Here is a 25,417-nt window from a genome sequence, read left to right on the forward strand (position 1 = left end):
TGTGCACAGATCCAGCTGTTGCAGCCAGTTGGGGAGTGAACCAGTGGATGGAAGACCTTTCTCTCTGTCTCTCCCTCTCTCTCTCAGTAACTCTACCTCTCAAAACAAAGAAACAAAACAAAGTTAATGACGATTGCTAACTATGGTGGCAGTGGACCTGAAACTACTGTTTGAACAGTGCTATCCTTACTTATTTTGGAGTCAAACTATCAGGGGAAAAGGAAAAGCATTAAACCAAATAATAGCAGAAGACCCTCCAAGCCTTTAGGATAAGGAAGAATCACAGGGAGGTCAGGCAGTGACAATGACTGGGATTTAATACATTGTAGGGAACACACTTTCTCCCCACCAGTAAGTGGAAGCGGTTTTCGGTGTCCACCCACGCTGCTCTGGCTCAGGACTTCACCGCGCCCTGCTCCGCAGGTTTTAGGTGCCACTGCACGACCAGTTCCCCGGTGCTCTTGAGGCACGTGCTGGACATGTTCTCCTCTGTTGGAAGGCCTTGTGGCAACTTCAGGGGCTGGATTCTGGGACATAAGAAAATGTGTTTAGGATTGCACTAGGTGACACATCTTTTAAAAAACCTGAGATAATAAACAACAAACCTTATCAAATGTTTAACCACTTTCAGTTTGGCATTCACTGAAGGGATATTCTTGTGAACCTGAGGGGTGTGTGCCTATGAATAAAAGAAAGAGTGCTTGGGTCAATTGAAAAAGCAGATGGCTCCAAGTTTCAGTCAAATGTTAAATGGGGGGCTCACTCAAACTTACAAACCTAGGGAATAAATGCAAATACATTGCATTTACAAACAAGTACACTAGTAACACATTTAAACTAAGAAATAATAAATGTATACCCTAACAATAAATGTATACATTAAGGTTTAAAAAGTATAAAATTTACAGCAGATTTAAACAACATTAACAACAACTAAAACACTACATACTTTTCCTAATCCAAGCATCTTTATTATATTTTTTTCCCAATACGGACGTCGTTTTGTACTTTTTATCCTGGTAACAACATGCAGTTTGTGAGGGTGCTGTGGATCCCCACCGTATTTTTCATGATCCGCAGGTGAAGGTTGAAATACCTGCAACGGCAGAAGCACAAAAGGCACATTTTTCAACTTACGCTTAGTTATTATGCATCTCCATTTCTTTTTCTTCTTCTTCTTTTTTTATTTTTGACAGGCAGAGTGGACAGTGAGAGAGACAGAGTGAAAGGTCTTCCTTTGCCGTTGGTTCACCCTCCAATGGTCGCCGCGGCCGGCGCACCGCGCTGATTCGATGGCAGGAGCCAGGTACTTCTCCTGGTCTCCCATGGGGTGCAGGGCCCAAGCATTTGGGCCATCCTCCACTGCACTCCTTGGCCACAGCAGAGAGCTGGCCTGGAAGAGGGGCAACCGGGACAGAATCCGGCACCCTGACCGGGACTAGAACCTGGTGTACTGGCGCCGCAAGGCGGAGGATTAGCCTGTTGAGCCACGGCGCCGGCCTTCCATTTCTTCTTAAGTGCACACACACACACACACACACACACAACTACAAAAAACAGTCTCATTTCTAATCTTCAACCTCAAGGTAAACATTTCTACCATTCAGATTATTCAGAGTCTAAGAATTTCATGTCTTAAGAAACATCACACAGGTGGCCGGCGCCGCGGCTCACTAGGCTAATCCTCCGCCTTGGGCGCCGGCACACCGGGTTCTAGTCCTGGTCGGGGCGCCGGATTCTGTCCCGGTTGCCCCTCTTCCAGGCCAGCTCTCTGCTGTGGCCCGGGAGTGCAGTGGAGGATGGCCCAAGTGCTTGGGCCCTGCACCCCATGGGAGACCAGGATAAGTACCTGGCTCCTGCCTTCGGATCAGTGCGGTGCGCTGGCCGCAGCGCGCCGGCCGTGCGACCATTGGAGGGTGAACCAACGGCAAAGGAAGACCTTTCTCTCTGTTTCTCTCTCTCACTGTCCACTCTGCCTGTCAAAAAAAAAAAAAAAAAAAAAAAAAAGAAAGAAAGAAAGAAAAAGAAAAAGAAAGAAAGAAAGAAACATCACACACAGGCAAGGATTTTTTTTTTTAAAGATTTATTTATTTATCTGAAAGGCAGAGGCACATAGAGATGTCTTCCATCCGCTGGCCCACTCCTCAGATGGCCGCAACAGCCAAAGCTGAGCCTATCTGAAGCCAGGATCAGAAGCTTCTTCCCAGTCTCCTGCGTGGGTGCAGGGGCCCAAGGACTTGGGCCATCTTCTACTGTTCTCCCAGGCCATAGCAGAGAGCCAGATCGGAAGTGGAGCAGCCGGGACTCGAACCAGTGCCCATATGGTATGCAGGCACTGCAGGCAGTGGCTTTACCCACTACGCCACAGCGCTGGTCCCAGGCAAGAACTTTTTTTTTCTTTAAAGATTTATTTATTTATTTGAAAGAGTTATAGAGAGGCAGAGGCAGAGGCAGAGGCAGAGAGGGAGGGAGAGAGAGGTCTTCTACCTCTGGTTTACTCCCCACCATGGCCACAATGGCCACAGCTGAGCTGATCTGAAGCCAGGAGCCAGGAGCTTCTTCTGGGTCTCCCACGCAGGTGCAGGGGCCCAAGGACTTGGGCCATCTTCTACCGCTTTCCCAGGCCATAGCAGAGAGCTGGACTGGAAGTGGAGTAGCCGGGACTAGAATCAGCAACCATATGGGATGCAGTACTGCAGCCAACGGCTTTACCCGCTATGCCACAGCACAGGAGCATGCAGATGACACTAAAGAATGCAAATGTCTGGAGGATACATTAGCACCAATGTAAGCTGGGCACTGGGCTGCACCCTCTCCCTGTTCTTCAGCTAGGTGTTGACCGTCAAATGGGAGAACATGTAAATTAGAAAGGAAAACAGGGGCCGGCGTGGTGGCACAGCAGGTGAAGCCTCTCCCTGAGACGCTAGCATCCCACATGGGCACTGGTTAGAGTCCCTGCTGCTCAACTTCTGATCCAAATCCCTGCTAGTGTACTTGGCAAAACAGCAGAGGATAGCCCCAGTGCTTGGGCCCCTGCACCCGCACAGGAGACCTGGAAGAAGCTCCTGGCTCCTGGCTTTGGACCTGTCTAGCTCCGGCTGTTGCGGCCATTTGGGGAGTGAACCAGTGGACAGAAGATCTCTTTTTCTGTCTGTCTCTCCCCACCCCCCACACCTCTCTGTAACTCTGCCTTTCAAATAAATAAATCAATCTTTAAAAAAAAAGAAAAAGAAAAAGGAAACACGAATTACAAAGAGTATGTACAAAGTACCACTCACGAGAGTATAGCAAGTGACTGATAAGGCTGCTGGTGCAGGCTGAGAAACAAGCCCTACAGAGCTGACATCTCAACTGTTAGTCTCTGAGTTGAAGGTTCCAGGAAGCTACCACATAGAAACCCTCCATTGAATACACTACTATACTGAACAGAGATGTATAACACCATTTGTACTACCACTGAAACATCTGAAGGCAACACAGATTGCTCCTCAATAGAATAATACAATTCAGCTATTCCAAATAAAACTGAATAATATATGACAAAAATCATAAACTCTGATACATTCTACAGGATACAATGCTGTCATAAACATGAATAAGGTCTACTATCTTTGCAAGTACAAGCACTGAAGGATGGCCGGAACACAAGTATTCCTGAGTCTAGCCATAAAACAAAACAGATTTCCACACCACTATACCTGGCAGACGATGGTATTTGTATCTTCTGTACCAAGTGCATGACTGCCTATGTTTTTAGGAACCATGTAAGATGTATAAACGTCTCAAAGACAGATGATCAAGAGACATCTCTTGGAGAATATGGTCACAAAAGGCTTCCATAGCCTTGGCAGACCCTGGCAAGAGCCTCGGGTGATCACTGATGTCATAAATAAGAGTGTCAATTGTTAAATCAACAACAGAAGTCACTGTGCACTTACTCCCCATGTAGGACCTCCATCCGTAATGAGCTGTATTATGAGAATCTACTGCAAATCCTGTTCTCAAACTGTACTCTATATGTTGTGTGTGTGTGGGGGGGGTACAAACTGTTGAAAATCTATGCTTAACAGGGAGTTGGTCCTCTGTATACAAAATCAAACTAAAAATGACATGGGAGAGGGAGATGGAGGTGGGATGGGAATTGGGGTGGGAGGGTGAGGGTGGGAATGGGGGAAAGAACCGCTATATTACTGAAGTGTATCTATGAAAAAATGTATTCATTAAATAAAAACTTAAAAAAAAAGGAGACATCTCTGTAATTAGACTAACAAATTTTTCTTTTTTTACAAAAAACAGTATAGGGGCCGGTGCTGTGGTACAGTGGGTTAAAGCCCTGGCTCGCAGCACCAGCATCCCATATCGGTGCCAGTTCAATTCAGCTCCACTTCCAATTCAGCTCTCTGCTATGGCCTGGGAAAGCAGCGGAAGATGGCCCAAGTGTTCAGGCCCCTGCACCCATGTGGGAGACCTGGAAGAAGCTCCTGGCTTCAGATCAACTCAGCTCTGGCCGTTGTGGCCACTTGGGGAGTGAAGTAGGGGATGGAAGATTCATTTTCTTTCTCTCTATCTCTCTCTGCTTCTACATTTCTCTGTAACTCTTTCAAATAAATAAAATAAATCTTTAAAAAAACAGTGTTATTCAATGATTACAAATAGTTTTATAGAAACTTATCCACTGAGAGGTTCACATTATGTTGATAAGCAGAAAGCAGCTAGGGAAACATATAGGAGATGACTCACAGGTTTATAAACATACAGTCATAAAGGATACTGAAGGAGTTGACAGAACTGTCTCTGGATAGGTGAGATTAAGGGTATTTTCTGGCTCTTTTTGCTTATATTTTTCTCTGGACTTTGAAGAAATGTAGGGTGAGAAGAATGGTAGAAATCAGAAAATGGGGCAGATGCATGAAAGAAAAGGAGAAACTATAAAAAAGTCTCCAAGGACATGAAACACTTGGGGAAAGCAAGCGGTTCACTGTGGCTAACACAGAACGAAGCACGAAGAGGGTGAAGTTAAACTACGCTCAGCTGTGCTCAGCCTTTAGCAAGTGCCAGCAGGAATACAGAGCAACTGAAGACTGGAAGCAGTGTGACCTATTTCAAAAAAAGCTTCAAAAAGAAAATTCTCACAAGAGGATAAAACGAACCGAGGCTGAGAGACTGGAAGAAGAAACGCAGTTAGGGAGTATGTATAGCCATGACTTACGGCTGAGCTACAGCCATTCCAACAGAAAAGGGCTGAATCTGGGGACATAGAGCAGTAAGACGGATGGATCTGTAGTGGGTAAAGGAGACAGAGCTTGAGCTCGACTCGGACGTCTCTAGTGTGGGAAGCCAGGGAGAGGGCAGCAGCGTGAACTGACCTAAGTAGCATAGGGGCAGCACTTTCCTTGTTCAGTGGTCTGGAGGGAAAGCAAGAGGAGTTTGATTTTGGATATGTTTAACTGGAAATACCCACGAATTATCTAAGCGGCAACATCCAGAAACCCAGTGAGGAATACAAGAGTAAGTTCAGAAAATAGGCAGGGGCTGAAGGTACGCACCTCTGGGTCATTTCTGTGAAGTTTTAAAGTCTTCATGCTTACCACAGTTCATGATTGAAATCACTGCCCTGCCCAAATTTAAAATGAATGCTAACATTTGTATCTATCCTTAACGTCTAACAGTGTGGAGTAAGAAACACGGAACAACGTAAGACAATGTAATGGAAAGACTGTGACTTGAAATACAAAGAGCTTTCTGACAAAAGCATATCAAGTACATTAATGGTATCAAAGTAGTCAATAGTACTACTATAGTAGTACTATTGTACAATAGTACAATAGTAGTACTACAATAGTACAATAGTAGTACTATTTTACCTTTCAAAAAGAGCAATGGAGAATGGTGGTGGACAGAGGCTAGAGATGGAGGAAGGTGACCTAGTGTTTCATGAGTGTAAAGTCTCAGTTCTGCAAGAAGAAAGGCTTGCTGGAGATGGATTACAGTGATGGACGTAAAACAACGTGAATGTATTTAATGCTACTGAACAGTTCACTAAAAAATGAGTAAGACAGTATATTTTATATTATGTGATTTTTATTACAATAAAAAATTAGAAAACCAAACAAAACCCAGGCCTAACCAAGCTAAACGTAATCTTTACCATACAATCCAGGGATGGTCCTAGGCATTTACCCAATGAATGGAAAACTTATATCTACCTGGGGTCAGCACTGTGGCAGAGTCGGTAAAGCTACCACCTGCAGTGCCGGCATCCCATGTGGATGCCAGTTTGTCTCGGCTGCTCCACTTCCGATTCAGCTCTCTGCTATGGCCTGGGAAAGCAGTAGAAGATGGCCCAAGTCTTTGGGCCCCTGCACCCACGTAGGAGACCCAGAAGAAGCTCCAGGCTCCTGGCTTTGGATCCACCCAGCTCCAGCCATTGTGGCCATTTGGGAAGAGAACTGGCAGATGGAAGACCTTTCTCTCTCTTTGCCTCTGCCTCCCTGTAACTCTGCCTTTCAAATAAGTAAATAAATCTTAAAAAAAATAACATCTACAAAAAAGCCTTTTTTTTATTATTGCCCCAAATTGGAAGCAACTAAGATTTCCTTCAATTGACAAATTTACAAAGAAACCATATTCATCCACTCCACAGGATATTCAGAAATGAAAGAAATAAACTATTAGGCCACAACACATGCAGGAACCTTAAATGGATGCTGCTAAATGAAAAAAGCTAGTCTAAAAGGACTGGCCCCAGTCCAGCTCTGGTAATTGCAGGCGTCTGGGGAATGAACCCTCTGTCTCTCAAATAAATAAAAAAATAATTTTTTTAAAAGGTGAGACCTATTGTAAACATATACCACTGGCATATATAACAGAGCATTCTTTGTTTTTAATAATCATTTTACAAATCCTACTGTTTTAAAACTCTCAACTACTACCTATATCCACATAAAATTTAACATATGTTTTCAATATTATAAAAATAGGTATCATTTAAATATAATATGTAAAATTTAAAAAATTATTCTTACTTTATCTGGGATTCTTGATTTGGTAAATTTGTGACGAATCCAATCTGTACAAATGAGAGACTCCACACCTTTTGTCACAGTCTAAAATATAAAATATTTATTTTTTAGAACTCTGTATTGTGCAGAAATCCATACTCACCAATCTCTAGGTTATGAAAATCTGTTCTGAGCCAACATATAATTTTTAAAGGTTTATTTCAGCTCCCAAGATGAATACATCCTATCTCCCCATGAACACATAATAAATCCAAAAGCACATGAATACAACTTCCAGGGCAAGGGTTGGTGACTTTTTTCTGGAAAGGACTAGATACGTACTTCCAGCTCCGGAGCTATACAGGCTCCACTGTCAAGACTCAACTCTGCCATTACCAGGTGAAAGCCGGCATGGACAACAGGTAAATTAATGGGCACTGCTATGTTTCAATAAAACTTTATTTACAAAAATAGGTGGAGGCTGAATTAGTTTACCAACCCTTGGTCTAAACTAGAATATAAAATAATTCACCTTCACCAAACAATTTAGAAGAAACCCAAAATGAGTTTCAGTTTTCTTTCTAGTCCTAAAAACGCCATCATTCCTAGTTCCTACCTCTTGTTTGAGTTTTGTATTCGTCCAATCCCATTTTTCTCAGGCTGCTGAAGAAAAATATTCACTGGGAATGGCACTGTGGTGCAGCAGGTGAAGTTGCTGCCTATGATGCTGTCATCCCATATGAAAGGGCCAGTTCCAGTCCCAGCTACTCTGCTTCCTATCCAGCCTCCTGCTAATGCCCCTGGGAAAGCAGTGCAACACAGCCCAGGTGCTTGGGCCCCTGCCGCCCGTGTGAGAGACGAGGATGGAGTTCCTGGCTCCTGGTTTTAGCCTGTGTCGGACTTGGCTGAAGATGGCATAAACACGCAGAGAATGGGCAGGAGGGAGTGGACGTGGGAAAGGAAGGACAGGGCTTTCACACAACATGAACACTGGGCTCTAACTCTGTTCTGCTGCCTACCAGCTCTGAGACATGCGACATCCTCTCAGAGTCAGCTTCCTCAGTTTTAGAAAGGACTTAATACTGACCTCATAGGATTAACCTGAGAGTAAGATAATGTAAAACCCTGATATCATCATCTACATCTAGTAGCAGGTGCATACCTAGACGGGCCCAAGTAGATTAGGCTGCACCATCACACTTTCTGAAACAAAGACCAGAAGGAAGTAGATAAAAACACCAACATTCATGGCTTCTGGAAGACTGTTTCTCTTCTTTCTGTTTTCCTATATTTTTCTAATTTTCTATGATTGAAAATGTACTCCTTTCATAATTGAGAGGGGAAAAAACCCTAAAACTTTAAGAAGATTAAGACAGACCAAGTGGGAATCAACAGTACATTTTGTTTACTGACAGGTTTTTCAGGAAAAAAACATCTGTGATTCCAAATCTTTAGGGATGAAACAGATGAAGCTGTAATAAACAAAATCAACCCCAACACTAAAACATATAAAAGGAATGTGTAAACAAATCAAATATACTTGTATAAGAAAGAAAAAATTCCTAAGGGTTAGGGAACAAAAAGATTATTTCTTGCGAAGAAACTCTTACCTGCAATCTGCCCGGGTGCCTCTGAACTAGCGAGCACAAAATGCCTGCCATGGTATGATGACTGTTCTCTCGGGAGGCTGTAAGGACTAGAACACAGATACGTCGGTCAGTTAAGTCTTGGAAACAGACAGGTGTCACATTCTCTAATATTAAAAAAGTAAGCAAAGGGTGGGCATTGTGGCAAAGAGGTTTAAGCTGCTTCTTAGGACACCCACAACCCCTATGGCAGTGCTTGGATGACGTCCTGGTGACGCTCCGCTCGAGGTTCTGGCTTCCTGCTAATGCGCCTGAGAGGCAGCGGATGATGGTCCTGATACTTGGGTTTCTGCCACCCTTGTCAGAGAGTTAGACAAAGTTCCTGACTCCTGGTTTCATCCAGGCCAAGCCCTGGCTGTTGTGAGCATTTGGGGAATGAACAAGTGGATGAAAAGTCTCTCTCTTGCTCCCTTTCTGTCTGCCTTTCAAATAAATAAATCAAGGGTCAGGGCTGTTGCGTAGCAGGCAAAGCCACCACCTGTGGTGCCGACATCCCATATGGGCACTGGTTCATGGTGCTCCATTTCCGATCCAGCTCCCTGATGATGCACCTGGGAAAGCACTAGAAGATGGCCCAAATACCTGGACCCCTGCATCCATGTGGGAGACCTGGAGGAAGCTCCTGGCTCCTGGCTTCAGATGGGCCCAGCTCTGGCCATTGTGGCCATGTGGGGAGTAAACCAGTGGATAGAAGATCTCTCTATCTCTCTTTCTAACTTTGCCTTTCAAATAAATAAATAAATCTCATTTTAAAAAGCAGCAAATTAATTATAAACAGTTGAAGTTTAACAGTAAAATCTTGGTTATTTTAATATAGGAAGGGTATAAATTAATTTATAATAAATGTTTTATTCAGAGTTCTGCAAAACTCCAGGTAGTAACTACAGTATACAGTAACCACATCTCATTTTCACCCAGTGAATTAGCACCAAGGGTGACTCCATAAAGCCAGGAAATGGGAATTTACCATTATTTTAAAAGTCTTCTTCAACAATGAGGGCAGATTAAAAAGATACTTGGCACAGAATCACAGAAAATTAAAGAGCTAGAAGGGACTAAAAAAATCCCAACTCCTACAATTAGAAATCAACTACTCCTAATTTACAGGAGTAAATGCATGCCAGAAAGTTTACCCACATCCAAGTGCATCCAGCTATCAGGAGAGTGTGCAGCACGGAAGCCCCTTCTCCTAAGTCCTGGTCTACAGCACTTTCACTAAATTGTAACACTTTACTGCTAAAAAAGGAAAAGGATTCTTGCTTAATTTTTAAACTATTTTCTAACATGCAGGTAAAACTTCTATAATCTAAAAAGGTCATGTTTATCTAGTAAGGCACAAAACAATTATAGCTTAATATACTGAAAACAGAAATATTAGGTTTATGAACCATATGTGTACATATATACATATATATATACACATATGTACACATTAGGTTTATGAACCATATACATACACACACACACATACACACACACACCTTGGGCAGGTGGCCTTATGCTTTTCAATTTCTCCCCCAAGAAAAGAAAGAAAATTTTTGTCTCGTAAATGAATTACTCTACCTGAGACAGTACCTGGTACATGAGAAGTCCTCAATAAATGGCAGTTCTTATTATAGTGAAATTATTACATGATCACAAAGCTAATAATACTCTGAGAAATAAACAGGCTAAGCGCTGTATTTCAGTGTCCACAGATTCTAGCTCAGTGAGGCCCTGCAGGATTGTCCTGCGATGTGGACAAAACAATGGAGTTGTGGGAATCAAAGCAGGGTGTCTCCTGAAAAAGAGACCTGAGAAATTCCTCAGCAACTGCAACAATTTAACGCTGAATTATTTCACCGTACCTCTTCCTTCCGAGCTAAGCATTTTATATTGATGCAACTCATTTAGCTTCTCTGATCACTTTGATTTCAACAAAGTACCCTACCAATCAGTATTTTTGAAAGGCAACAAATAATTCATTTTTAAAAGGTGTAGCAAAACTATTTCTCGCTCGGTGTGCGCCATGCTTAATGACCTGCTCCCAGAGTACAGAAGGAAAATTGGAAAAAGTAACTTTATGGTAGAGAAATCTGACAAACGACCGGGGATGGGACTAGGAAACAGACCTACCTGGGCGGCCGTGAACCGCAACGCAGAATGAAATACGGGGGATCAATCTGCTTTGGAAAGAGTTCCCAGACTCAGACTGCTGGCGGAAAACGCAGTATTTTCATCACTCACCCACCATTCATCAACGCTGGACAACCACCCGCTTTGAACCTCCCCACCAAGGGGAAGAGGAGGGGAGGAAGGACGACCAGGTCCGACACTCATACCTTCCGTCGCAGCGACAGCTGAACTGCGACACTTCAGTTCCGGCGCAGATCCTGCCACTCAAGGCCCAAAGGAAAAGAGCGCAGGCGCATGGATGTCACGTGACCACCCCGGAAGTGCAGCTGGGCTTCCCCGAACTTCAGCCAGAGTTGAGCCCGGGAGCAGTGCTCGCGATTATGGCGAAGTCTGGGCTGGGACGCGAACCGGACAGCTCGGCTGCAGTCACTGTGCTAAGTCGGGCGGTGGAACTAGATTCGGAGTCCCGGTACCAGCCCGCTCTGGTGTGTTACCAAGAGGGGATTGACCTGCTCCTGCAGGTTCTGAGAGGTAAGCAGTGAGCGGCGGAGGGGAGGAGCCGGGCAAAGGAGCTGCTTTGTGTCGGGATGCCATGAAAGAGTTAAACACCATTCTTCCACACCGCCAGGAACCCGAAACAGAAAGTGGGATATTCTGCTGGACAGCTGGGCTGGTTTATTTCCTTCAGTAGTCTGTTGGTGAAATCCACAGAGGGTGTAAAGATTTAAAAAGATATAAGAGACCTAACGAACGTTAAAAAGACACTTTTGGATCAATTTGTGCAGTTGCAATATGAATTAGGTGACAAAATTAACCTTGTTATTGTGATGTTTTTCGAAAACTGCCCTTAATTTTTAGAGATGCAGGCGTGTTTGGGAAAGAAATGTCATGATATCTGTAACTTTACATTAAAAAGTTGAAGCAGGCTGGCGCCGCGGCTCACTAGGCTAATCCTCCGCCTTGTGGCGCCAGCACACTGGGTTCTAGTCCCGGTCGGGGCGCCGGATTCTGTCCCGGTTGCCCCTTCCAGTCCAGCTCTCTGCTGTGGCCAGGGAGTGCAGTGGAGGATGGCCCAAGTCCTTGGGCCCTGCACCCCATGGGAGATCAGGAGAAGCACCTGGCTCCTGGCTTCGGATCAGCACAGCGCGCTGCTGGAACAGCCATTGGGGGGTGAACCAATGGCAAAGGAAGACCTTTCTCTGTCTCTCTCTCTCCCACTGTCCACTCTGCCTGTCAAAAAAAAAAAAAAAAAAGTTGAAGCAACTAAGGCAAAAATGCCAAGCATTTTAAATCTGGATAATGCGTAATAAAGATGTTCATTACTTTGTCCTCTTCAGTTAGAACATTTTCAGTAAAAGTAACTAAAAATCATGGAGATAGAAGAGAAAAGGTTGTTTTATAAAATGGATGTACTGAAATTCCTTGTGAGGAATCTGCAAGATTGTAGATGGGGGATACAGTTTTTTCATATTACCTAGTTATTCAGTGTTGAGCAGTACCCAAGTATCACAACCCCTGGCTCATCGAAGACGCTTAGTAATTGTGTGTATAATTGATTATGATCAGGTCTGGCATTGTGGCCTGATGGGTTAAGCTGGCATCCCATATGGAATCCCTGCAGCTCCACTTCGATCCAGTTCCCTGCTGATGTGCATGGGAGGGCAGCGAAAGATGGCCCAAGTGTTTGGGCCCCTGCACCCACATGGGAGACCAGGAAGGGGCTCCTGGCTCCTGGCTTTGGCCTGGCACGGCCCTGTCTGTTGTGGCCATTTGGAGAGTGAACCAGCTGATGGAAGAACTCTCTGTCACTCTGCCTTTCAAAGAAATAAATCTTAAAAAAAGAAAAAATTATAAAAAAAATTGATCCCTGCTCCCTCACCCCAGTAAGGCCTAGATCTGGCTCTCTCTCTGCTTTCTAATTTGTTCTAGTTTAAGTGTTACAGAGATTTTGACACAGCAGAAGGCATCCTCCAAGGTTTGGTGCTTTTCTCAGAACTGTAAACTCCACTGTGGGCAGGGCCCTTTTGGTGATGATGAAGATGAAGAAGGTGATGAGGAGGATGGTGATGATAGTGATGATGACCAAATCAACAACAAATGTAGCTACGTCATCTGAGCGCTCAGGGTCTGACTCTGTGCAGCACACATTAAAAGCACCATCTGGTTTCATCTTTACAATTGCCCTGTGACGGAGAAGTGTTCCTAGTTCTGCATCTTGGTGGTGGTGACAGAGCTGTGAGTGGAGCCCCAGGCCTCAGTGACTGTTACACTGAATTCTAGAAAGAGACCGTGTACAGTGTTGTCAGGTGGAGCACTGCTCAAGTCCTGGCTGCTCTCGAATGTGAAGTAGGACAGGCACAGGAATTCTCCTCTGGTGTGCTTCAGTGATTACACGGGGGTTACAGAGACAGTGACATGACAGAGACAGGTTATGACCCAAAACACGAGTGCTAATACTGGGAGTAAGAACCGGAAAGGGATGTGGACAAGTGCAGTGAGGATTTAACAGTCAGAGGTCATGTGGGGATGTACAGGGAGAGGTGTGATTTGATAGGGGTTTTGGAGAAAAAGCTAGAATCTTAGAAGTCAGAAATTCAGCAAAGAATATTCAGATTCTGTCTGCGCTTTTTTTTTTTTTTTAAGATTTATTTATTTATTTGAAAGTCAGTGTTACAAAGGCAGAGAGACAGAGAGAGAGGTCTTCCATCCACTGGTTCACTCCCTACATGGCCACAATGGCCGGAGCTGGGCCAATCCGAAGCCAGGAGCCAGGAGCCTGGAGCTTCTTCTAGATCCCCCACATGGGTGCAGGGACCCTCAGACTCAGGCCATTTGCTGCTTTCCCAGGCCACAGCAGAGAGCTGGACTGGAAGGGGAGCAGCCAGGTCTCAAACCAGCGCCCAGATGGGATACTGGCAGTGCAGGTGGAGCTCTACCCACTGCGCCACAGTGCTGGCCCCTGTCTGTGCTTTTGTACTAAGTAAGAAGTTCAGTTTGTTCCAGCATATGTGTAAGGAAGAGTGACAAGTTTTATAGATTGGGACTTGGATCACACTGTGGTTTGCCTTGGCTGCCAAAAGATTTTAACCCTTCCTCAGATAAAGACATACTACTTAAGGATCTTACAGAAGAGTGACATAGTTACAGATGCACTTCAGGGTTTGCCTCTCTTAGGAGTATGCCCTCCTCTCCCTCCTTTTCTTTACACAAATACCACCCATGGGGAGCCTTCCCTGACCTCTAGTATAAAATTACAACCTACCCGTAACACTCCCTCTTCTCTTTCCTTGCTTTATTGTCTTTTTTTTTTTTTTTTTTTTTGACAGGCAGAGTGGACAGTGAGAGAGAGAGACAGAGAGAAAGGTCTTCCTTTGCTGTTGGTTCACCCTCCAATGGCCACCACGGCCGGCGCGCTGCAGCCAGCGCACCGCGCTGATCCGATGGCAGGAGCCAGGTCCTTATCCTGGTCTCCCATGGGGTGCAGGGCCCAAGCACTTGGGCCATCCTCCACTGCACTCCCTGGCCACAGCAGAGAGCTGGCCTGGAAGAGGGGCAACCGGGACAGAATCCGGCGCCCCGAACGGGACTAGAACCCGGTGTGCCGGCGCCGCAAGGCGGAGGATTAGCCTAGTGAGCTGCGATGCCAGCGCTTTATTGTCTTTTAATTGCACTCCACACAGTCTAATGTACATGTGTTGTCAGCTTATTTTTATGGTGGGGGTGGGTCTACAGTGCCAATTATTGACCAAGGGTGGTGACTTAGAAAGGACTACTCTGGGACCAGCACTGTGGCACAGTGGGTTAACGCCCTGGCCTGGAGCACTGGCATCCCATATGGGTGCCAGTTTGAGACCTGGCTGCTCTACTTCTGATCCAGCTCTCTGCTGTGGCCTGGGAAAACAGTGGAAGATGACCCAAGTCTTTGGGCTCCTGCACCCATGTGGGAGACCCGGAAGAAGCTCCTGGCTCCTGGCTTCAGATTGGTGCAGCTCCACCCGTTGCAGCCAGCTGGGGAATGAACCATTAGATGGAAAACCTCTCTCTCAGCCTCTCCTCTCTCTGTGTAACTCTGACTTTCAAATAAATAAATAAATCTTTAAAAGAAAAAAGAAAGGACTATACCATCTATAGAGCAGAGGTCATTGATGACTTCAGCTTTTAGAAGCATTTTGTTTCTGTAGACCAAATGGCAAGTAGTTAAATTGAGTGGGCAAATGCAGTCTACTTTTCTAAGAAGGATTCAGTAAAAGATAACAGAAAGAAACTCAAACTTTTTTCTTTTAAGATTTATTTATTAGCCGGCGCTGCGGCTCAATAGGCTAATCCTCCACCTAGCGGCGCCGGCACACCAGGTTCTAGTCCCGGTCGGGGCGCCGGATTCTGTCCCGGTTGCCCCTCTTCCAGGCCAGCTCTCTGCTGTGGCCAGGGAGTGCAGTGGAGGATGGCCCAAGTGCTTGGGCCCTGCACCCCATGGGAGACCAAGAGAAGCACCTGGCTTCTGCCTTCGGATCAGCGCGGTGCGCCAGCCCCAGCGCGCCAGCCGTGGCGGCCATTGGAGGGTGAACCAACGACAAAAGGAAGACCTTTCTCTCTGTCTCTCTCTCTCTCACTGTCCACTCTGCCTGTCAAAAAAAAAAAAAAAAAAAAAGATTTATTTATTTATTTGAAAGGCAGTTACAGAGAGAGAAAAGGAGAGGCAGAGAGAGAGGTCTTCCATCCACTGGTTCACTTCCCAAATGGGAATGGCCCCTGCACCTACGTAGGAGACCCAGAAGAAGCTTCTGGCTCCTGGCTTCAGATCAGCCCAGCTCTAGCTGTTGGGGCCATTTGGGGAGTGAACCAGCAGATGGAAGACTTTTCTCTCTCTCTGCCTCTACCTCTGTAACTCTGCCTTTCAAATAAATAACTAAATCTTTTTTTTTTAAAAAAGGAGCAAATAGAAAATTTGCATTTTGCAAACATCACAGTCATAGTTGTTGCAGGGAAGGACCATCAATGTGTGTTATAATCATTGGGAGAAAGAATGATGAGAAACAGGATGTCTTCCCATAAGATCTGTACTACTTACCAAGGTGAAAATAATGATTAACTGTGAAGAAATCTGTGAGCAACACTTCAGCCAAGGAATCAAAGCTAATATCAGTAATGAGACACAAACATCAAGTACCCAGAGGGAATGGCATGTCACTTCTGTGATTTTGATAGAAATGGATAAACTTATGTGTAGTCATGAGAAAACATCAGCCAGCCCACGACAAGAGATACTCTACAAGATGACCAGTACTCAACATCAAGGGCATAAAAGGTGAAGAAAGAACTGGCTCTGGTTGTTGTGCTTTGGTTTTGTAATACGTTAATACCAGAGGAGTCTGGGTGAAAAGAACTCTACCATCTTTGCAACTCTTCTATAAATATAAAATTAACTCAAAATAAAATATAAGAAATAGGCGACTAACAATGAAATTATAGAAAATAAAAGTAGTAGTGGAAGGAAGGAGAGAGGGAAGAGAGGGAGGAGCAGTGATTTGGAAACTGATTTGCAGGGGAAGGGAGATTGGGATAAAATGCTGTTGATAATACACATTCAAAAATAACTGTTTTTTTGGCTGGTTGGGAAAATGAACATTAACCATAATGGAGAAGTCTTGAGGAGAAGTATTTTTGTGGAGAGCAGGTATTCTTTGCTGTCTTTTGATTATGGTAAAATTTCAAACTTGTGGATAATTAGGGTGAGTGAGTGCTCGGATTCAACATGAAATAAGCCACCCTTCTCCTTCGCAGTTTCAGAGTCCTCAGCCCTGCACAAAGCTGCTTCAGATGCTCAGGGTTAACATGAGGGTCCTGGATAACTGAGCCCAAGCCCCTCATCTTGAGAATTCTGGGACTGAGGCAGACTGTGCTAGAAGATAGGTAATCTGTGGAAAACCTCAGACACTGGAAGTAATACCTGAACTAAATAGAAAAAACTGTTTTGAAACTTGAGAACCTATTTCTTTTAAATTTGTAGGCACCAAAGATCCTGCTAAGAGATGTAGTCTCAGAGAAAAAATTTCTGGCTATATGGACAGAGCAGAAAACATCAAGAAATACTTGGATCAAGTAAAAGAAGGTAAAGAGGCTGTCTTTGAAAGCTGCCCATAGCCCCTGTGGTCCAGCCCATTCACCAGGGATTTCTGGCTCTGCCCTTAGGAGCTGTGTGTGGCCTTGACTTCTTGTCCGTGAAGCTGACAGATTTATACAAGAATTATTCTTAACTTTTTTTTTTTTAAGTAAGCTGGGCAGGGTTAGGGTCAGACTCCTCTTTGAGCGTCTGATGGGAGCTGCGTACACTGCAGAACTTTGCGTGCTGTTCTTAAGGAATTCACATCCCTGTGAAGCTTATGTGTACACCACATTATAAGAACTGTAGAGAAATACTGACTGCAAATCTTGCATTCTGTTTCTATTTGCCTTTATGAATTGACCAAAATCATTAAAGTAGCTAAGAAACTCCTATGACTCCTCAGATTTTTTTTTTTTTTTTTTTTTTTTTTTTTTTTTTTTGACAGGCAGAGTGGATAGTGAGAGAGAGAGACAGAGAGAAAGGTCTTCCTTTGCCGTTGGTTCACCCTCCAATGGCCGCTGCTGCCGGTGCACCGCGCTGATTCGATGGCAGGAGCCAGGTGCTTCTCCTGGTCTCCCGTGGGGTGCAGGGCCCAAGCACTTGGGCCATCCTCCACTGCACTCCCTGGCCACAGCAGAGAGCTGGCCTGGAAGAGGGACAACCGGGACAGAATCCGGCACCCCGACTGGGACTAGAACCCGGTGTGCCGGCGCCGCAAGGCAGAGGATTAGCCTAGTGAGCCGCGGCGCCGGCCTCCTCAGATTTTCTTGTGAATCAAACACTTCGGAGTTAAGCATTGCTAATGATTAGGGATGAGGCAGGTATGGTTCCCTGTGTTATTAGTTCGCAGTGCCTAATCTGGATGACAAAAAAAAAAAAAAGAATCTGGTTGACAAAGATCAGTGTAATTGGCCCTTGCCACCCTTACATGAAGTGCACAGTACTGCTGCTTTCTATGGCCAAAGATACTACACCTGAGAAGCCAGGGCACTCAGGCCTCCGCTGCCCTTCCTTTCTCTGTTAGTACAACCCTCTTCCCACCTCTTCCTACAATTCTGTTATCAGCCCATACCCTGAGGACTCCCCTCCCTCACTGAGCTCTGTGGATTAGTAATAAAATTGTGTCTCCTTCTCCCCACGTTGAAATCTATCCTGTGGATACTGTAACATCCCAGTCTTTAGCTTGTGTTATTAAGAAGCACTGTAAAATTTCTGCTTAAAATACTCAGTAACTGCTGAGAACAATGTCTGAAGTCCCCATATGGCATTACAGTTATGTTTAAAATCACTTTAGCTGTTGACTTTCAAGACATAGTAGGTCAAGTCTGAAGAGGAGGACCAGATAGCCACTGAGTTATAACTTGTGGTTCTACTCATGGGGACAGGAAGTTGTCAAATCCACGTAGCCCTCCCTTGAATAAACTGCCTGTCTATAGGATCCAGCTCAGGAACCTCACAAGAAACCTCGGAAGTTTTCCCGTTGCCTAGCCGCTGTGAAGGCAGAAATCATTTATGGAGCAGTTGGCCTTATTTACCTCTGTATATGTAGTTTCCTGCAAAGTGCATGGTATATGGTAGGCATTTGATAAGTATTTGCTAAGTGAGTAAGTTCAAAAATGTATAACTGATTCTGATTAATCAGCATACTCAAAATATAAAATGTATTTTAAAAATGGTCACTGGTTACATAATGTAAACTTGTGTCTTGTAGATGGAAAATATCACAAGCAAATTAAAATAGAAGAGAATGCAACAGGTTTCAGTTATGAGTCACTTTTTCAAGAATACCTTAATGAGACAGTTACAGAAGTTTGGATAGAAGATCCTTATATTAGACAGACACATCAGGTAAGTGAAATGTTCTGAAATATTATTTTTTAAGTATTTATTATTTATTTGAAAGGCAGAATTACACAGACAGAGGGAGATCTTCTAGGCCAAGCCAAAATCTAGGAGCCTGGAACTCCATCCAGGTCTCCCATGTGGATGACAGGGGCCCAAGTACTTGGGTCATCCTTGCTACTTTTCCCAGGTCATTAGCAGAGAACTGACTGGAAGTGGAGCAGCCAGGACATGGGCGTGGGATGCCCACGTTTCAGAGGGCCTCAGAAGTCACTGTGCCACAACGCTGGCCCCTGAAATATTTTAAATATACGAGTTACTGATAATCTATCTTAATATTTTTCAGCTATATAACTTCCTTCGATTTTGTGAGATGCTTATTAAGAGACCATGTAAAGTAAAAACTATTCATCTTCTCACCTCTCTGGATGAGGTAAGCATCTAAAAACACTTACTCTGTCTTAACTTACTACCGTTGTTCTGTTATGAGATGTAGTCTAGTCTAGGAAAACCTGGGTACAGTGTTCTAGCTTGATCTGCTCATCTATTTATTGGGACTTAATTTATTATCTTTTTTTTTTTAAGATTGATTTATTTATTTGAAAGGCAGAGTTACAGGGAGGCAGAGACAGAGAGGTCTTCCATCTGCTAGTTCAGTCCCGAATTGGCCACAGAGGCCAGAGCTGGACTGATCCGAAGCTGTGAGCCAGGAGCTTCTTCCGGGTCTCCCAAGTGGGTGCAGGGGCCCAAGCTCTTGGGCCATCTTCTACTGCTTTCCCAGGCCATAGCAGAGCTGGATTGGAAGTAGAGCAGCTGAGACTCACACTGGCACCCATATGGGATGCCGGCACTGCAGGCGGTGGCTTTACCTGCTGCACCACAGCACTGGCCCCTTATTTTATTATCTAACGATAGGTATAACACATTTTGAAAAAAAAAAAAAAGTACTGAATTTTAAGATGTTTCTATCTGGTCACTTTGCTAAACTCTCTTATTAGTTCAAATAGTTTACCAATTTACTCTGTTGGATTTTCTAGGAGGTGATCACTCTGCACTACTGACAATTTTGTCTCTCTTTTTTAAAAGATTTATTTGAAAGGCAGACTGACAGAGAGGGAGACAGAGAGATCTTCTTTCTACTGGTTCACTCTCCAAATAGCCACAACAACCAGGTCTGGGCTGGGCTGAAGCCAAGAGCCAAGAACATCCCCGTCTTCCACGTGGGTGGCAGGGACCCACGTACTTGGGCCGTCTTCTGTTGCCTTCCCTGGAGCATTAGCAGGGAGCTGAACTGGAAGTGGAGTAACAAGGACTGAAGCTGGTGCTCAGTAGGGGATGCCGGCATCACAAGTGGGTTAACACGCTGCGCCACAATACTGGTCCCAACAACTTTGTCTCTTTTCCAGTTTTATATATGGGTGATAGCAGCATAGCAGGCATCTCGATTTTAACTTAAATAGGAATGAATCTAAGTAATTATGGTTTCTAGGATTAATTCAAGACATAGGCAGCCCCACGTGGATGACTAGACATCAGCACTAAAATACATGTAAGGAGACAGGAGAGTTATGTTTACATTAGAAGAGAGCAATTATTTTCATTAAGACAGTTGTTTTATAAGCTGCTTCACATTCCTTCATTGCTTCTTTGAATTAATAGACATTGAAACTAGTATAGAAACTTCCCATTGTAATCTGCATATGATATACACAGTACAGCTTTAGAAATACATTAATAATTCAGGCAAAAAATTTAACTCTCGCTGTTAACAGGGCATTGGGAACATGCAGCAAAGTAGTGGCCTAAAAGAAATAAAAGAGTCACTCAGGAACCATGGAGTATTGTTGGAAGTAGAATATTCTTCTTCAATACATGACCGAGAAATTAGGTTGGTGTGCAATATTTTAATTTTTAAATTTCTGTTAATGTTTTATGATTGCATGTTACTATTTTTAAATATTGAAAATTTGAATAATTGGAGTAACTTCTTGAGGAGAAAATACTTGAATAACTGTTCTTTGTGTGCATTTAATATTTCCTAGTAGAATAAAATTTACATGTTCTGTGTCATGTGAGAAAGATGAGTAGTTTCTTGTCTGTTCAACTCTCTATGTAATGTTATGTTGGAATAATTCATTTTCTAGTGAAATTAATATTTACTCAATGTGGTTTTACTTCTTATTGGATATTAAATATCCTGGTAGTTTGTGGGTCTGTAAGAAAAGAGCATACACAGTTATTTTAGCAGGGTTTTCATATGTTTATGGCAATATCATCCTTGGTTTTAATGAAAACTTGTTTAAAAATTATTTATTTTAGAGGCAGAGAGAGAGAGAGTAACTCTCATCCTCTGGTTCACTCCCCAGTGCCTGAAATAGGCAGGGGAGTTACTGAAGCAAGCAGCCAGGAACTCAAAGCAGGTCTCCCATGTGGGTGGCAGGGCCCAATGCCTTGATCCATTACTGCCTTCTCCCAGGTTCACATTAGCAGGAAGCTGGACTCCGGAGCTAGAGGCTTGCATTAAACATAGGTACTCTAATGAGGGACACTGGCATCCTAACCTGCATCTTAACCACTAGGCCAAATGCCCACCCGTGAAAACTTAAGCAGAACCTAAATAAACGAAGCAGATGCAAGTGCAGCCACTTGCTTAAGTGGAGGTCAAGGCCCAGGGCTCTTCCTCACCTCCCCCAGATCCAAGTAGGAGAGCCTCTGAGCACCACCAGCAGTCCCCCTAAACACACTTGCACTCGTCAGCAGGACAGGGAGACTTTTAACCAACAAGCTGAATTCAAGAGTCAGTTTTGATTTAATTGTTAATTTTTTTTACCAGTTAATCAGACCAAGTGATTGTTTCTACAGGATGGCCGTTTTGTTTCATTCTATGCAGAGGCCCTGATTAACTCCAGATTTGATGCAATTCCTGCCACTGGAGGAAACAGTGGGAAATTTTGCTGAGAGTTAATACACTATAGCTTGAATAATTGTCTGATTTAAATGTCTTCAGTGTAATGCTATATACTAATTTCCATAGGTTCAACAATGGATGGATGATTAAGATTGGAAGGGGACTTGATTATTTTAAGAAACCACAGGTAGGATATAATCTTATGAGTATATATATAGTGTTGTTTTCATATCATTTTTAACAGTATCTTTTTTTTTTTCTCTTCTTAGGGTCGTTTTTCCCTTGGATATTGTGATTTTGATTTAAGACCATGTCATGAAACAACAGTGGATATTTTTCATACCACCCACACAAAAAAAATATGATGGGTAGCAGCCTTATATGTTTCTGCTCTAAGTGATGTCTTAGTCTATTTTCTGTTGCTACAACCAAATACCAGACTGGGTAATTTATAAAGAATTGAGATTTATTTAGCTCATGATTCTGGAGGCTGCAAAGTCCAAGAGCAAGGTGCCGGCATTTGATGGAGGCCTCCTTCCTGCATATTAACATGGCCGTGGCATCTCTGGCCAGAGAGAGCTCGCTACTACAACACACCACACCAGCAACAGCCCATAACCCATTATCACAAAGGAGCCTCTGCAACCCAGTCATCGCCCAGCACTGCTGCAGTGGGGACCAGATTTCCAGTACCTGAACTTCTGGGTCAAACCTTAGCCAGTGATTATTGGATTTTATTTTTTTATTTGAACAGATGACTTTTATAATGTATGAATGTAACAATAAACTCTATTTCTAGTAATTTACGGCTGCATTGTTCACTTGAAGGAACTCCTGAGTACTTCTGTGAATATTATTCTCAGTAGATTCATAGTACAGTGTTTCTTTTCAGGTCACACAGCCAATTTAAACATTTCATCAGTTTTTCTCTTACTTTTTGGCAAATAATTGCACAAACAGTAAGTGGGTATCAAGAAGATATTAATCTTGACCCTGAAAAGGGAAAATTATCCTGGATTAGAGTGCTCTTAAGAGACAGATGGGAGGCAGATGTTGTGGCTTAGTGGGTTAAACCACTGCTTGGATGTCCATATCCCACACCAGAGTGGCAGCCCGAGTCCTAGCTGCTCTGCTTCCCATCCATCCTGCTAATCATCTTGGGAGGCAGCAGGTGATAGCCCAAGTGCTTAGGTTCCTGCCACCCATGTAGGATACCCCTGTGGAGTTACAGGCTCCTGGCTTTGGCTTCTCCCAGCCATGGCTGTTGAAAGCATTTGGAGAGTTAAACGAGTAGGTGGAAGATCCCTCTCTATTTTTTCTCTCTCTCGTGCCTGTTCAAATAGATAAAAAAATAAACATTTTTAAAAGGTGGACATTGGGAGTCCAATAACCAGACCAAAACACCACAACATTAATTTTATGATTAAATTAACTGTCGTTGGCAGAATCGCCAGTGTTCAGTTGTCTGATATGGATGACTCCATTCAATTTGAACCTGACTCTAGACAGGCACATCGACTCAGTTATGCAGATGCATTTTGCCCCTCATTCCCTTTGGCAAACCCTTGAAGCTCAGAATCCACTGGATTAATCCATCCAGATGCTGGTAGAGCGACTAGGGACAAAGATTAGGACTCATGGAGACGGTCAGGAAGAGGGAAAGCATCCTGGCGGCAGGGGGCAGCCCACAAGCTTAAAGAACAAAGCCAAAGTCCCTAAGGGAAAGCTGAAGTACCAGTTTTGCAGAGAGTATTCAACAGTGTGGTGGACCAAAGCCAGGTAAAGGCCACTGGAACAAGGTTAGACAGGGGTCCTGGGCAGCCTGGGACACTGGGTTTATGTTTAGTCTTTGTGTCCAACAGGTATTTGAATTGGCATTCAAAGACAGGAAGGGCTTCCAGGAAATTTCCTGATGTTTTTCTTTGATATTTTCAAGTTCAGTTGCTGATAAGGCTGAATCTGAAAAATAGACCCAACTAGTTTTTCTAAGATTATCTGGAAATTAAGGGTGTCTGGAGAACTCTTGGACAAGTTTTTTGGTTTTTTTTTTTTTTTTTTTTTTTTTTTTTGGTTGCTTTAAGATTATTTTATTTGAAAGAGTTAAAGTGAGAGAAGGGAAGACTGAGAGAGGAGAGAGATCTTCCATCTGCTGGTTCACTCCCCAGAGGGCCATAACAACCAGGGCTGGACCAGGCTGAAGCCAGGAGACCCACTGGGTCTCATGTAGGTGCAGGGGTCCTAGCAGGGGGCCACCCTCTGCTGCTTTCCCAGGTACATTAGCAGGGAGCTGTATCGCAGTGGAGCAGCTGGGACTCAGACTGATGCCCATATGGGATGCTGGCTCTGCAGATGGCAGCCTAACCTGCTGCCCTATGGCTCCAGCCCCAATTGGACAAGTGTTTAACTCCATCAAAAGTTCCCTTCTGCACAGTTCCCCAGCCTGTCTTGCCAGTACCCATTGCCAGGTGGAGTGGCTTTTCATTCAGGGGACAACTGTGGTAGACCTCTTTATCTTTTTCCTGTTAAAAATAACAATTTGATTTATAAGCCATTTGAATCTGTCACTATAGAGAGTAATTCACAGCCCTGTGAAATCAACTTTTATCCAACTTCTTTAAAAATCCTAGCTAAGAGATAGTGGCGTTTAAGAAAGTGAGTCTGTGTACTATCCATTATTTTAGATATTTGCAATTTTATCTCCAGATCAAATTAAAGTACCAGAAGGCTACCAAGTACAAGTTTAAATATATCAAGAGATGTGCAAGAATTACGTGGATATTTAAAAGCTTTATGAAAAGATGTAAAGGCAAACCAGAGCAACTGGAAAGACAAATTATATCCTGAAAGGGAAAAGTTAGTTTCAGTTCTCCCTAAATTAACTTACAAATCAGATGACAAAGGAGACCTAACACTAGACTTACCTGGCCCACTATAAAGAAAAAGCTACAATATATATATATAATACACACACACACTCATGAACATCCAGTGACTAGTGTAATATCTGGCATATAGAAGCCACTCTGAAATAAACATAGTGAATGAATGAACTGTAGAGACAGGAAATGGTCAAGAATGATATTTTTTGTTTTTACTTATTTGCGAGACAGAGCTGCTGCCTACTGGTTCAGTACCCAAATGCCCGCAACAGCTCTCCACTGGGGCCAAAGCCAAACTGAGAACTCAATCCAGGTCTCCTACAAGGTGGCAGGGACCCAACTACCTGAGCCATCCCAGGATGCGCATAGCAGGAAGGTGAAATTGGGAGCAGAGCTGGGACTTGAACCCAGATACTCTAATAAAGGATGCAGGCGTCTTCATCACTAAGCCAAACACCTGTTCCTCTTACAAGTTTTTGCAATGAAGAGATGGAGAGAAAGGGTCTTAAGCAGGAGAGTTCTGAGACCGAGATGTATGTTCACTAACTATGGTTAATGATACAGTAAAAAGGAACAGAGGGGAAAATGTGATACACAAAATACAAATTGATAGTGCAAGTCCAAACACAAGCAGGAGAGAACAGAATCCAGCGTACAATTAGGACAGCATTAAGGAAAGAAGGTACTTCTGAGACTGCATGAGAAATGTTGAAGTAGAAAGCATGGAGGCCACAGGGACTCTTACTGCATGCAACTCTCAAATTAGGAATGAAAGTTTAGGACAAGGTGAGATTCGTGGAAATCTGAGTGGGAGACCGGTGGAAACAATAATCCCTCTTAAGAAAGAGGGAGTGTACCAGAGACAAACCGAATGACACTAACAGCAAGAAGATATGAAATTGGACTAACATGTGTGATTACAT

The 25,417-nt window shown here is 43.7% G+C and overlaps 2 protein-coding genes across 5 annotated transcripts; one reads left to right on the forward strand and one right to left on the reverse strand.

The window, feature by feature from the left end:
* Positions 1-299: 299 nt before the first annotated feature.
* Positions 300-11,108, reverse strand: MRPL30 (mitochondrial ribosomal protein L30). Of its 3 annotated transcripts, none has more exons than XM_008253487.4 (6): positions 10,969-11,108; positions 8,612-8,697; positions 7,026-7,106; positions 950-1,096; positions 606-679; positions 300-527 (listed from the first exon to the last, which is right to left on the reverse strand). In XM_008253487.4, exons 2-6 carry the CDS (start codon positions 8,660-8,662, stop codon positions 395-397), a joined length of 486 nt encoding a protein of 161 aa, XP_008251709.3. In that variant the 5' UTR covers positions 8,663-8,697; positions 10,969-11,108; the 3' UTR covers positions 300-394. The 3 variants fall into 3 exon arrangements, with proteins under 3 accessions (XP_008251709.3, XP_002710026.3, XP_051698613.2); XM_002709980.5 differs by having other exon boundaries at positions 10,763-11,050; XM_051842653.2 differs by lacking the exons at positions 7,026-7,106; positions 8,612-8,697; positions 10,969-11,108 and adding an exon at positions 3,699-3,830.
* Positions 11,074-22,417, forward strand: MITD1 (microtubule interacting and trafficking domain containing 1). Of its 2 annotated transcripts, XM_002709983.5 has the most exons (7): positions 11,143-11,293; positions 16,770-16,871; positions 18,577-18,713; positions 19,054-19,140; positions 20,480-20,595; positions 21,742-21,802; positions 21,885-22,417. In XM_002709983.5, the coding sequence occupies exons 1-7, from the start codon at positions 11,143-11,145 to the stop codon at positions 21,978-21,980; spliced, it is 750 nt and encodes a 249-aa protein (XP_002710029.1). In that variant the 3' UTR covers positions 21,981-22,417. The 2 variants fall into 2 exon arrangements, with proteins under 2 accessions (XP_017195153.1, XP_002710029.1); XM_017339664.3 differs by lacking the exon at positions 16,770-16,871 and having other exon boundaries at positions 11,074-11,293.
* The last annotated feature ends 3,000 nt before the right edge of the window (positions 22,418-25,417 follow it).

The sequence above is a fragment of the Oryctolagus cuniculus genome, chromosome 2, assembly GCF_964237555.1.
Source record: "Oryctolagus cuniculus chromosome 2, mOryCun1.1, whole genome shotgun sequence".
Taxonomy (NCBI): Eukaryota; Metazoa; Chordata; class Mammalia; order Lagomorpha; family Leporidae; genus Oryctolagus; species Oryctolagus cuniculus.